At 33.9% G+C, this 13528-nt stretch overlaps 1 protein-coding gene across 4 annotated transcripts in view; it reads left to right on the forward strand.

The window, feature by feature from the left end:
* The window catches only part of TLL1 (tolloid like 1), a 139572-nt gene that overhangs the window by 79660 nt on the left and 46384 nt on the right, over positions 1 to 13528 (forward strand). For all 4 annotated transcript variants that reach the window (XM_039347450.1, XM_039347453.1, XM_039347452.1 and 1 more), the window contains exons 2-5: positions 81 to 191; positions 6632 to 6712; positions 8127 to 8279; positions 11102 to 11219. In XM_039347450.1, the coding sequence (XP_039203384.1) occupies positions 81 to 191; positions 6632 to 6712; positions 8127 to 8279; positions 11102 to 11219 (463 nt within the window). The remainder of the gene's footprint in view (positions 1 to 80; positions 192 to 6631; positions 6713 to 8126; positions 8280 to 11101; positions 11220 to 13528) is intronic.

Genomic DNA, 13528 nt, shown 5'->3' on the forward strand with positions numbered 1-13528 from the left:
ACAGCCATACATTTCAAATAAAAGTGTGTGTGATATTATTTTTAATATATTTATATTAAGCTCTCTTTTTGTATTTAAAGCTGTCTTTTGGGGAGATATTGCCTTAGATGTTGAAGACTTAAAAATCTTTCAGATTGATAGGACAATTGATCTTACACAACATTCAGAGGGAAAAACTGGACATAATACTGGTAAGCTATAAACATTTTTTTATTCATTTATATATTCAGAATTTTATATATATTATACTGTTTTATAATGTAGTTGTGGATAATTCTAAGTTTGCAAATAAATATATTCTTTCAGTTAATTAATAAATGTAGTCATTTAGTTAAGGTGCTTATGAAATAGAGATGCCTGTTACTTGGGAAAAAGACTACTGTTCTATTTGATATAATATAAAAATGCAGTGCAGTGACATCATGCTGACCACAAAGGCATCAATGGCTGTAAAAACTGGACTACTGACATGAAAATAAGCTGATGACCTGAGCGACTACGCAGGACAAACAGTTGAGAATGTCTTGGGCTGTGAGAAGAAAAAAATGATTCAATGGTTAATGAAATAAAATCAGATTGATTATTGCAAGGTGTAATAATAAAGAAAGGGAAAGGAAAGGAGTGCATGCAGATTTTATTTTCCTGAAGACTGCTGCTTCAGGAGCATATGGCATTCGTTGCTAGGAGTGCTTTTTCTCAATTTGTGTTGAGCGTCAGTTATGCCCTTTTTTGGATTAAGAAGCCCTTCTTTCAGTCATTTATGCTCTGGTAATTTCCTGGATGGACTACTGCAATGCAGTATATATCAGACTATCCTTGAAGAGTATCCAGAAGCTGCAACTGGTGCAGTATGGTACAGTTTTATGCATCCCTAGACTTGTGAATGTAATACCTCTGCTACATGAACTGCATTGGGTGCCAGTTTGCTTCTGGGTCCTATTCAAGGTGTTAGTTATTACATTTAAAGTCTTCTATGGCACGGGACCAGCTACTAATGGAATCGTCTAATCCCAATTACTTTGTCCCATCCCACTTGGTCAGGCAGGGAGGCTATGTTGTGGATCCCGTTGATTGAAGAATTTCAATCAGCGGGATCCAGGAAGAAAGCCTTTTCTACTTTCTACTTTAAAACATCCAGAGATAAGGCAGGCCCCCATTCTTCTAGCCTTCCAGAAGAGCATCAAGACCAGATTCTGCCAGTTAATATGGTAGTCTGAGTTATATGCTACCCCAGTGGTGGTGAACCTATGGCACAGGTGCCAGAGGCAGCACTCAGAGCCCTTTCTGTGGGCACACACACCGTCACCCCAGTCCTAGGCCTTCAGCTGGGTTTTATAAAACCTTTTTGCTTTAGGCCTCCACCACCGTGTGCAAAAAAAAAAAGAAAGGTTAAATCAATTTCAACTTCTCGTGGGAAAAAAAAATCTTGCAAAGTTGGAATTGATTGATTGAACTTTTTAGTCCCGCCCAGTCTGCCGTTACCACTGCAGCCACACCCACCCAATGGGCCACGCCCACCCAATGGGCCACACCCACCCGTCACTCAACGATGCATAAGTGGATTTTGGGTTGCAGTTTGGGCACTCAGTCTCTAAAAGGTTCGTCATCACTGTGCTACCCTGTAGGTAGTGGGGTGACTTAAGGGCATTTCTTCTGCCTCTTAACTTTTAACATCTTTTAACACTTTCATCTTTACCTCAGTTTTTAAACTATATTTATATATTTTTGTATGTTTTTACTGTACACCACCCAGAGTCACTTAAATCAGATGGGCAGTGTAGAAAATTGATAAATAAATAACTAAAATATGATGAGTAGACTATTTTTATACTGCCGTATATCTTCATTTATTTTTATGAAGATTACCTGTTGTTTTAATTAGTAGCATATCTGATCTCATTTACAGTCTGATTTAAAATATAAATAGATGCCATCTTCTTTATCAATGAATATTTAGCTCTGCGCCATTTCAGTCTAATTTTGCTGATAGGATCATGAGGTAAGGGGAAACAGTTATATTTGTTTAGCTTACATTTGGGCTTTTCATTCAAAGACATCTTAAAATTATGATGTGGTCAGTCTGATATCTTTAATAGCATATGGTATCTAGCAGATTAATTTCCTTAATATTTTGTGCAGGAAATATGTGTGAACACCTCCAGATAAAATAGAATATTTTTTTTAAGTTATATATCTGACAAATATGTCATGGCCCTAAATACCAAGGAAAATGCTTAGAATTTCTATTGATTATTTTACTTTGAGAAAGAAAAAAATATGTTTAATGAATGAAAAGAAGATGACATACTGGTATAATACAATCTGGAATTATTATAACATTATTTAAATAGCTTCCTTATATCAACTTCCTTGGTGAAAGACCATTTCATTTAAAACATTACTTCCTAAACTAAACCTTACTTTAAAAAATTGTTGCATCACAGGGCAGTAAATGTTTGTGTTCTGGGAAGTTGACAAAATAGCTCATAGAATAGGAATGCCTTAACATATTACCTCATTCTTCTAAAATCTAAGAAAGAAATTCAAAAAATTTTTCTCAAGGCTTGCTAACTATGTGACAGTAGAAGGCATTAGGTAAATTACTCAGCAATGACACAACACATTTTCCTTATATGGCGCTGTGCATTTTGTTGTAACCTTTTGAATGATGTAATTTAGAAGATTACATGAAGAATACATATTGAAAAAAATCTGAGGAATTACTGAAATAGCTGACCTATGTTTCATTGATTTCAGTAGTTCTCTCTTTTGAATGAGCAGTTTCATAGGCTAATAGTGATTAAAACATTTATTCATAATCTTTTTAGTAATGGCAATTAAACTTGTTTGATGGAAGTAAATAGTGTCATTAGAAGAAACATAATGTAAAAGTTTTGAGTATGATTACAAAAAATCAATTCCAAACACGCTGAAATGTTAAAACAAGCAGTGCAACTAATACAAATGTTATATACAGTATTATTTGAAAGTATTCATTTCGAATAATACTGTATATGTTCATTAGTTAGAAGCAACATAATGTAAAACTTTGAGTGTGATTACAAAAAATCAGTTCCAAACACAGTCAAGTATTAAAGCAAGCAGTGCAACTGTAAATGTTATATACAGTATTATTTGAAAATTATTCTTTGTTAGTGTGTGATAGAATCCAGTGAGTTACACTCTTTTTAGTACCACGTAAAATGGAAAATAGTAATTTCCTTCACGGTTAAACTTTGTGATTTATTCTATAAATTATTTGCCACAGCCAAATATATCTCGCAATTTTGTTAAGCTATCCAAAAACTTCATTGCTGTCACAAACTGATTCTTAAGTAAGATAGACATGAAATTGATAGAATCCTTAAAGACATTTATTAGATAAAAATAATTCAGTTTTTAAGTGAAAATTGCAAAAGAGCTGATGAGGTCACTTGCCAAAACATAGTATAATTTTTAAGTAATTAATACATACTTAATTTTCCTAAATTTTTCCTAAATTTCACATAAGCCAATTTCATCATAGGCCACAAACATGTTCTTATTTGCATATAACTAGTATAATAGTTCCTAGTATAATATAACTAGTACAATGATTCCCTGACCATAGCAGTTTTCTCTTCTTTTCCTATGTTTTTTCATATGTCATTCCCAAACCATCATTGAAACTCTCTTAACTCTGATTAGCTATTCCAGTATTCAAATTGTACTTCACTTTATACTGATGTTGAGTAATAACCTCTTTCAAGTGTATGAAACATTTCTGTCAAAAATGTTTTTAAATATTTCTAAAGTTCAGGATGTTTTTGCCCTTGAATGTTTGCGTAATTATTTATCAGTCAAACAATTAATTAATTATTTAATTCATTTTTTTTTCATATTTATATAGTTAACCATTTCGTGAAAAGTGACTCTGATGCAATAAAAATTATAAAACAGTAATATAAAAATAATTAACAAACCCAGAAAAATTGTTATTAAAAGTCAAAGAGGGGACAGCAGATTTTAACTGCTGTGGAGCCACCAAGCAACTCATTGGTTCCCTGAGGGCCCAAGGCCGGATGGCACCACCAAGAATCCACATTATATGCCTCCTGCCAGATCTGATGGGAGGGGCGAATGTAATTAGAGCATCATGTGGACACTACTTCACAGGGGAATTTGAACAAATAACAGATAGGTTTGGAACTGTTTTCATTTCTTTTGTTCATAAACATAGTCATCAAATATACAGTATGTCGTTGTGAAAAAGTAAATCTCCAAAAGGGAAAGAATATCTTTTGACACAATGATGAAGTAGGAGTCAAATTCCTCACGTCTAGGAGTCAAATTAAGTGACCAGTGGTGGATATAATCAAGATTATTTGCTGTTTAAAGCAAATGCTGATGCTTCTTTCCCTTGTTGTCAGTTTCTTCTGTTGATATTTTGCTTTCCTGTCAGTGAAGATATAACAGTATGTGCAATATCAAGAAAACTTCTTAGCCTATATTGTGGCCAGGAAAATTACCTCAATGTAACCATAGGGCAACTCTGACTTGATAGAAACTTTACTTCATGTTCATAGAAAGTAAGAGTAGAGATCAGCCTTGTGTCAGGGAGGACACGTAAGAAATCTTTTCACTCTGATTTGTTTTTAAATGTATTTTCCAATTTGGAGTAAGTCTGAATAGCGCATAAATGGAAGAATAGGATGGGGAGAAAAATCCTAAACAAAACTGTTGTGTCCCAGGAGGGTTTTGCTGGAGATTCACCTCCATTCTTTTTATCAAATTTATAAAACACTTAACAGCTTATAAAATTTATAAACCACTTTATAAAACTTATGACAAAATGGAATATGGGAAGGGGACTTCCAAAGCAGCCTATAGAAGACTGATTGAATCCTAAAGTTAGAGACATTTTATTTCTCTGCACAGTTGTCTTTGTTAAAGGATTATCTATCTCTTGATATGCAATAAAGCCATAGAATTAAACCAAGATTTTGTTTCTCACAAGCAACATATGCAAAATTCAGGACCTCATTAATATGGAGTGATTTAGAATAGAGGTAGTAGATGATATGGATTAGCAATGAGAATGGTAAAGAAGTAGGTTTTTTTTTTCCTGATTCAAGGACAGATGGATAATAATTTTACTTAGTAGTCGATAAAGGCCCATAGTCAGGACAGAAACCATATGGTACTTTTTTTTTCTTTGCCTTCATATCAGTAACAATAATGTGTTTTTTTTTTCTTGGTTTCAATACGTATCTCCAACATAGCTTCACATTTGCTTCAACTAATTGGAAAATTTCTTCCACATGATTCCTGGACTGGAAGTTTTGGTTTTTGTTCAACTTCAAATTTGCTTCCCTCAGTTCTGTGACCAGACTTATGAACGTTTCGGTCAAACATCAACTTTCAATCTCCAGGCAATTAAAATGATATTTTTTGTTTATACCATCTTGGCCACTTCTAAAAATCTAATCCTTTTGGCCATTTAAATAATTTAATTTGTGTCCCTTGGACTAATCCATATTGTCTCATTGAAATGTTGTTTTGATGATGTCATAGGTAATAAGGTACAAATAAAAAATATGCATCATGAGGAAAACCTTCTCCTTTCTGTATTTCCATCATGATATAGCACCTAAGATGTGAGAAAAAGAACTGCATGTTTTATCATTTTGACAAAAGCTCCATTTATTACAGATGCCCATTCATAGTGCTGTGTAACCCAATGCATAACAGCAAAATTAAGCTTATTAGATGCTTATATTATTATCTCATTTAGTATTACTGTCACAAACATCGCAGTAGATAAGTGAACAGAATACAGTATTTCTTGATAGCCTATAAATGAAGCAGTGAATCTGGGATAAAATGGCCCCTGTCTCTGTAAGTAGCTTTTAAAGCACCCCATTCAAATTGTGGCACTGGAGTTTCTATTCCTAAATGATTTATTACAGCTGAAAACAGTTAATAGTTTTGAATACATCTCAGTCAAATAAACTGCCTTGCATTCTTTAAAAAGGTTTTAAAGTCAGTGGATTTGAATAGCTATAGAGAATATACAGAGTTGAAGGGAAGGGTCCTTGGTGCTCTCCGAGCTTGCTTGTTTTCTTGCAGACATTTCATTACCCAAACTAGGTAACATCATCAGTGCTAGTCGAGTAGGAAGGGACCTTGGAAGTCTTAAAGCACAACCCCTTGCCCAAGCAGGAGACTGTACCATTCTGGACAAACGACTGCCCAATCTCTCCTTAAAAATCTCTGATGTTGGAGAACTCACAACTTCTGATTAATTCCTCTCACTATCAGGAAATTTCTCCTTAGTTCTAGGTTGGATCTTTCTTTGATAAGTTTCCATCTGTTACTTATTGTCTTGCCCTCAGGTGTTTTGGAGAATAGGTTGTCCCCCTTTTCTTTGCGATAGCCTCTCAAATATGATCAAGCACGTAAACTGAATTTTTTAAAAGAAAGCTATTCTTTATCGTTCATAGTCAAAATCACTAGGGCAAGGGGGAAGATGTTATAGTAATTCAATAATGTAACATTTAAAATATTCCATATTCTTCATCTACTTTTTGTAAATACATTTGCTAAATGCAGGCATGCAATTTTCCATTTACTTTTATTTTTCTTTTAAAAGGTGGCTTTGAAGAACGTGAGGTATCAGAAAAAAGCAATGTTCTCTATCAGCTTATAGACAGGATAAGAAGAATTGAGTCAGGTATGGGCAAGCTGCTTAAATTCAATTCATCGCTGCGTGTAATATAAGACATTTCATACCTTTCTTAGTTCAATCTTTGAGTCGCCATGACAGTAAGTAGATAAACTAAATGTGAATGCCAATAATGAAAGATTTTTAGAGATGTTTTAAATCCAGTTTATACAAGTGCCTAATATAGTTGTATGTGATCTGTGTTCAAATTAAATTGAAATTAAAAAACCTATAGTACGTCCATATTCTAAACATTTCAGTTATCATGCAGAGTATGGTTTGCAGTATATTTTATCATAAAGGCCCCTCATATTTTTTCCTAATAACTTTTTCCTCCTTATTTTTCCTGTAAATATGCTATATTTAATGGCAATAAAACCCTAATGTTCATTAATTTTAACATAGTTTTCCTTACAAATAACACTGATTTTGACTTATTTTTTCTAAATGTGTTCTAACATTTATGCTTCTAGTGAAGGTTGATGTATTGCAGTTGGTTACATTTGAACTGCCTTTCATGCCATTCATAATATTAGATTTTGCATTTTGCAAGAGCTAATTTAGACAAGTCCATTGTGGATGTATTTGATAATCCTTAACAAAGATTCTGTGAAATTTGTCCCAAGTCTAATTTGCATTTTATTTTCTAGTAAAGTTTCTTCTGCACATCAACTTTAATTTCAGTGCAGTAAAGGAATATCATTCGGAATCATACAAAGTGTTTCTTGGCTTGGGAACTCTACATGCATTTGAAACACAAAATCTTTTCTTTAGAAAAGTAAACATTTAAAAGCAATTGTATCTTTTTAAAAATATAATTTTCATTTATCTTGTTTCACATTAAACACCTCAAAACAAATTCTGCATACAAATAAAATACCTATTACAGTAGGAGTATCAAACTCACCACATCACATGACGTGTCGTGATGTATCACAACTTTTTTCCCCTTGCTGAAGCTGGGGTGGGTGCGGCTTCTGCGTGATGCATCCGGCCTGTGGGCCGGCAGTTTGACACCCCTGTATTACAGTTTTAGAAATATTTGTTACAAAATGTATTATTCTTTAACCCAAAAATAACTTCCTAGGCAAAGAAATACTGGTATGATTCCTTGGCACATTATTTAAACAAGAGTTAAGGAAAAAACAGGAGGAGATACCAAGGGTGAATCAGCATAGCAGGGCTGACAGTAGTACAGAAAAGTGAATATTCAAAATACCTTGACTATCATGATAAATAGTTATAACGAACAATAATAATATAGTAATCATTAATGTTACTATATATTTCTTAAATCATATATATTCACCATAATGCAAAGCTTGACTATGTGTGAGAGGAAAAAGCTCATTTATCTGAAGAAAATGTTACTGTTAGCACAATATTAAGAATGGTATTTTACAACATAAAAATGTCATTGCAGATTTTGAACAAAATAATAAAACAAAGGCAAGACCAACTTTAACCTTCTCAGGGAACAACGAGAGAAAAAGATTTTCCCGGGCAGCTACATCGCGCACAGAAAGAATATGGCCAGGAGGTGTTATTCCATATGTCATAGCAGGAAATTTCACTGGTAAGGCAGACCAAGACGCATATTTATCAGACATGTGAGCCAAGCCTTCCCAAATAGAAAAATATATATTTAGCAATTCAATTGGAGATGTCTTGAAGACAATTCCTTCTTTTATAATTTTATTCTATTCCATGAAATGGCAATTAATCTTAATGTATTTAATAATACCACATTTTAAATTATTTGCATATGCTGGAACCTGAATGATACAGATGTATTTCCATGTGTTATGACCCACCCTATGAATCATTAAAAGAAACTATATAATGTAATAGTGCTTATTATAAAGCTATGGAAAAGTGGTCATTAACAAACTTAACCAACTTCACTTTTAGAGTAATGCAATGTATTATATTTTCTAGTGGTAGTAAGTCAGATTTTCCCCAGATTTAACTTCCCAGATGTTATTGCATTATAAACTAAGATTCTTGCCTGCTCCTGTTGCCGAGTGGAAACTTAAGTTGGAAAATGCTGGTGTTAATACTGGGATGCCAAATCTACTCCTTTATTTATTTATGCAACATTATAATGCAGTCCATTAACTAATGATGAATGCATATACATTTCAAGGTTCTAGAAACGGGAAATAAACATTGACAAAGGATACACACTGTCCTTAGCAGTATAGTAGCAGGGAATGCAGCTTGTGGCACGGTGTGATTAAGATGAGTAACTTTAACCTACTAATAACATTCAAGTAAACTCCTCAATTCACTAAAGACATGATGGGCAGCAGAAGGTTCTAAGGGCCAACCTTTTCATGACCAAAATAATCTCTCTCTCTCTCCCCCCCCCCTCTCTCTCTCTCTCACTTTCTGTCTCTGTCTCTCTCTATATATATACATATACATATGTGTGTGTGTGCGCGCACACAAACATATATAAACACATAAAGCTAAGAAAGGAGAAAATGTAACAAATATGAATAAAGGTACTTTGATACTGTTCAGTGGAATTGATGAATACGTACAGAAAAATAATGTAGGTTTCATTCGATAGGCAAATGCAAGTGTGTGTGTGTGTGTGTGTGTGTGTGGTATGTGTTAAGACAAGAAGAATAGGGCTTAAAAAGGGTGTGAAATAAATATGTATGGAATATAGAAGTGAATGTCCATGTGAAAGAAGTACATTGAAATGATTTTATTGTATAGTGAGAACAAATGAGGATTGACTCATGAAACAAGTATAAGAAAGGGTTGAGAGAAAAAGGAAGGCTGAAAAAGGTAAAGTTGACGAGGTCCTCAAAATGAGAGAGGTGAGAAATCTAAAAAAGAAAAGGTAAGTATATGAAGCATTGTATGGATCAAAGAGACAATGACTCTGTAAGGATAAATGGTATGGAGAGCTATAATGAATGATGTTGATATAAACTAGATTTAACTATATTTCCTTTTTCTTCTTATCTCAAGTATTTATTTCTTTGGTTTATTCCTTTTTTGCTCCTTATATAACATTGCGTACACTGAAAGAGAATAGTGTGAAGAGAACAGTTGTGTATGTACACAAACAGCTTTTTCTTAGGGAGTATAGTAAATGTATCAATCACACCAATTTATTCAAACACAGCTCAATTGCCTTTCACCATTTTTTCCCATTATTTTGTCCCTAGTTTGATGCTCTGGCATTTGCAACAATATACTGTTCATTATCTAGCATATACGTAAAAGATACCAAGACATATTATCCCCATGTTATTAACAGCTGTTGGATAAATGGCATAGCAATAAACATGAACTGCACGTATTTTTTTTTTACTAAAAGTTTTATTGGTTTTTTCCATTTTTTTTTTACAAAAGCTTAGGACACAACGTGGTGGTCAGAGTGTCAAATCATTCAAAAACAAAATCATATACATGTGGCTCAAATTAATTATAAACAATTTCCTCTCTGTAAGGAATAATATTACTTATTAAAATTAATACAATTTTAGATAAAGTTCAATCAAACAAAAATCCTCAATCACCTTGCAGTTATGATAATCTATTCCTGTGTTAAGCTTTACTAATTACAATTGTCATATTCCAGTTACATTTCAATAGACATATAGTTGGGATTTCAGGTATCCTTAATAATAGATCGTTCATTAAAACTAATTTTTTCCCTATCACAAGTAGCTCTTACTCTCTCTGTATTACAGCATATTTTTCATGTTTAAAATAACAATATAAATCCAACAAATACAATTCTATTTTTAAAAATATATTCTATCATTTCATCAATCCACATCTATAAAAAAATCTTTTTAAGCCCTTTTATAAAGTTTACACCTTCAAATACTTATCAAGTATACAGTAATGTCAGGAAATTCCCAGCCTTCATTCGTTATTCAATCAAACAGAAATTCTCTATTTCAAAATAATTATCATATTTAAAATAATAGTGTAGTTCCCCCCAAAAATTAAAAATGAAATAATGCACGTATTTCATGCACCAATGATAATCCACTAGGACAAACTAATTAAGCATGTTGTGGTACAAGGTTTGGATGATGGCTGTGTGTTCAGTCTGATGGCCACAACTTTTGTGAAATTTCAGTCTGACAGTTGATATATTTCTTTCTAAACACGGGTGATTAAAAATTCTTAGATTAATATATTTAACATATGCAATTTGTTTATGTATTTCTGAAAAAAAGATTCTTCCTTTGTAAGATTTCACTAGTTGCTACCCAGCTCTTCCAACCACCTTCAGAATTCTGTTGTCTTTAAAACCTTCCTGCTCTCATTTGTTTCAAAATTGAAAATTTAACTTTACTATTGTTGGGGTGATATACTTTATTTTGTTTGTGAAATTTTTGATTTTGTTACAAATTTTGATTTCAGGCAGCCAGCGAGCAATGTTCAAGCAGGCAATGCGACACTGGGAAAAATATACCTGTGTTACATTCATTGAACGAAGTGATGAAGAAAGTTATATAGTGTTTACATACCGGCCTTGTGGGTAAGTTGATATAAAAGATATGGTTTCTAATGAATTGTGAGCCAACTAGGGCAGGGGTGTCAAACTGTCCGCCCGCGGGCCTGTTTCATCATACTGAAGCTGCACTGACCCCATTGCCGGCAATGGCAAAACCGGCCTAATACATTGCGCGATGTCACATGACGTCGCGAGTTTGACACTCCTGAACTAGGGGTACCAGACCAAAAAATCAACTCCACAGAAGAGTGGAATTACATTTTATTGAGAGGCTATGATCACAGACTGATTGTGCTATGACACAATACCCACAGCCTATATATTTGTATCAAGTTGTGAGTTACAAAAAAGATACGCATGAGATTTATATCCTAACTATGTTTCGGTTTTGATATACTCTGTTAATATTCAAATCTGTTTTAAGCATTATTATATATTTGTATAATGATGAAAAAACAGCAACTTCTGACTTCCTGTCAGCTTCCCAACTCCATAGCCTTATGGAAGCTGACAGAGAACATTAGAAATCTTCCTTCCTTCCTTCCTTCCTTCCTTCCTTCCTTCCTTCCTTCCTTCCTTCCTTCCTTCCTTCCTTCCTTCCTTCCTTCCTTCCTCCCTCCCTCCCTCCCTCCCTCCCTCCCTCCCTCCCTCCCTCCCTCCTTTATTTTCTGTTTCCCATTCCCTTCCCTTCTCATCAGGTAAGTGGCTGATGCTGGGTGAAATGAAGGATTACAAGAGTGGCTGGAAAGCTATCAGGAAACATTGAACATTGAAAGAGGATCATGTGACTGTAACAGCATAGTGGTGGCACTGAGGCCTGTCAGCATTGAAGCCGCCACAATTTTCCCAAATTTCATTCCCTCTGGGATAATGAGGTCTTAGTTTGTGTAAGTTAACCTGTTTGAGCTATAGAATTGGTTCAAAAATTGGTGCCCTGTGATTCATCGTTTCAACCAATTGGAGGCTATATACGTGAGAGTTTTAGCAGCATACGGATTCAGGAAATTATGATGCTTACATGCATCTTAAATATATTAAAATGAAATTTATTTTATCAATGTTTAAGAATATTGCTTTTTGTTATTTAATTTGGAATCACATTTTTCTTCTAAATAAGTTTTAGGATTATGTATTCTTTAAAAGTTAATATAGTAGTTTGGTCTAGTAGTTAAAGCACCAGACTAGAAACTGGGAAACTGAGTTGTAGTCCCACGTTAGACGTGAAGAAGAGGGAGTCAAGCTATTCTCCAAGGCGCCTGAAGGCAGGTCGAGAAGCAACGGATGGAAACTAATCAAGGAGAGAAGCAACTTAGAACTAAGGAGAAACTTCCTGACAGTTAGAACAATTAACCAATGGAACAACCTGCCTCCAGAAGCGGTGAATGCTCCAACACTGGAAGTTTTTAAGAAGAGACTGGACAGCCATTTGTCTGAAATGGTGTAGGGTTCCTGCCTGAGCAGGGGGTTGGAATCGATGACCTCCAAGGTCCCTTCCAACTTTATTATTATTATTATTAGTCACTCACTCTCAGCATAACCTATTTCACAAAGTTGTGGAAGTGGAAGGAATGTTAGGTATATTCGTCACCTTGAGTTATTTATAAAAATAATAAAGGTGGGATCTAAATAATAATTGGTTAATATTACAGTACATGTGTACGCATTCATGTATATGTGTGCATATGTGTGTATATATACACACTATATACTGTATATACTGTACATATACTGGATATAGTACAACGTATTTTATTAAAATTTTTACAAAGAACATAAAAATTAATACAAATTAATAAAAAGTAAAGGGATTCAAAGAAAGAAGATAGTAAATGAAAAATACAGAAAGAATAAAAAGAAATACAAAAAGCTTCCATTTCCTTTTCAGCAAATATAATTACTAAATTAGTTCTTACTCTATAATTTCAAAAAGAAAAGCTCACTATTTTCTATTATCCAATTTTTGTAATCATTAAGGGCGTGAATTATAAGTGCAATTTTTCCCATTTCATGCAAAAAGTCTGTCGGGTTTCCATTGAGCCATAGATGTAAAGACCATTTTTTCTCTGATCAAATAAGTTAATTTAGCCATTTTTTCCAAGTTCCAGCATTTTCACTAACCATTCCTCCATTGTGGGTAGTACGGAATCTTTCTATATTGTATCCTTTCATTATAGTCAAGCATGCATTTTTGTCAAATAACTTTTGCAAATGGTAATCTGAAAGCCCATGGGAGGGCTACCTGAGTGTTCAGGTCTGTTGAGAACTGAAATACTCATGCAGGCAGCAGATGGAAATAGTGGGACAGATGGGAGGAAGAGATTATATGTACTAAG

This window comes from Crotalus tigris, unplaced genomic scaffold, assembly GCF_016545835.1.
Source record: "Crotalus tigris isolate CLP2741 ecotype Arizona unplaced genomic scaffold, ASM1654583v1 scf7180000018073.2002930, whole genome shotgun sequence".
NCBI classification, from domain to species: domain Eukaryota; kingdom Metazoa; phylum Chordata; class Lepidosauria; order Squamata; family Viperidae; genus Crotalus; species Crotalus tigris.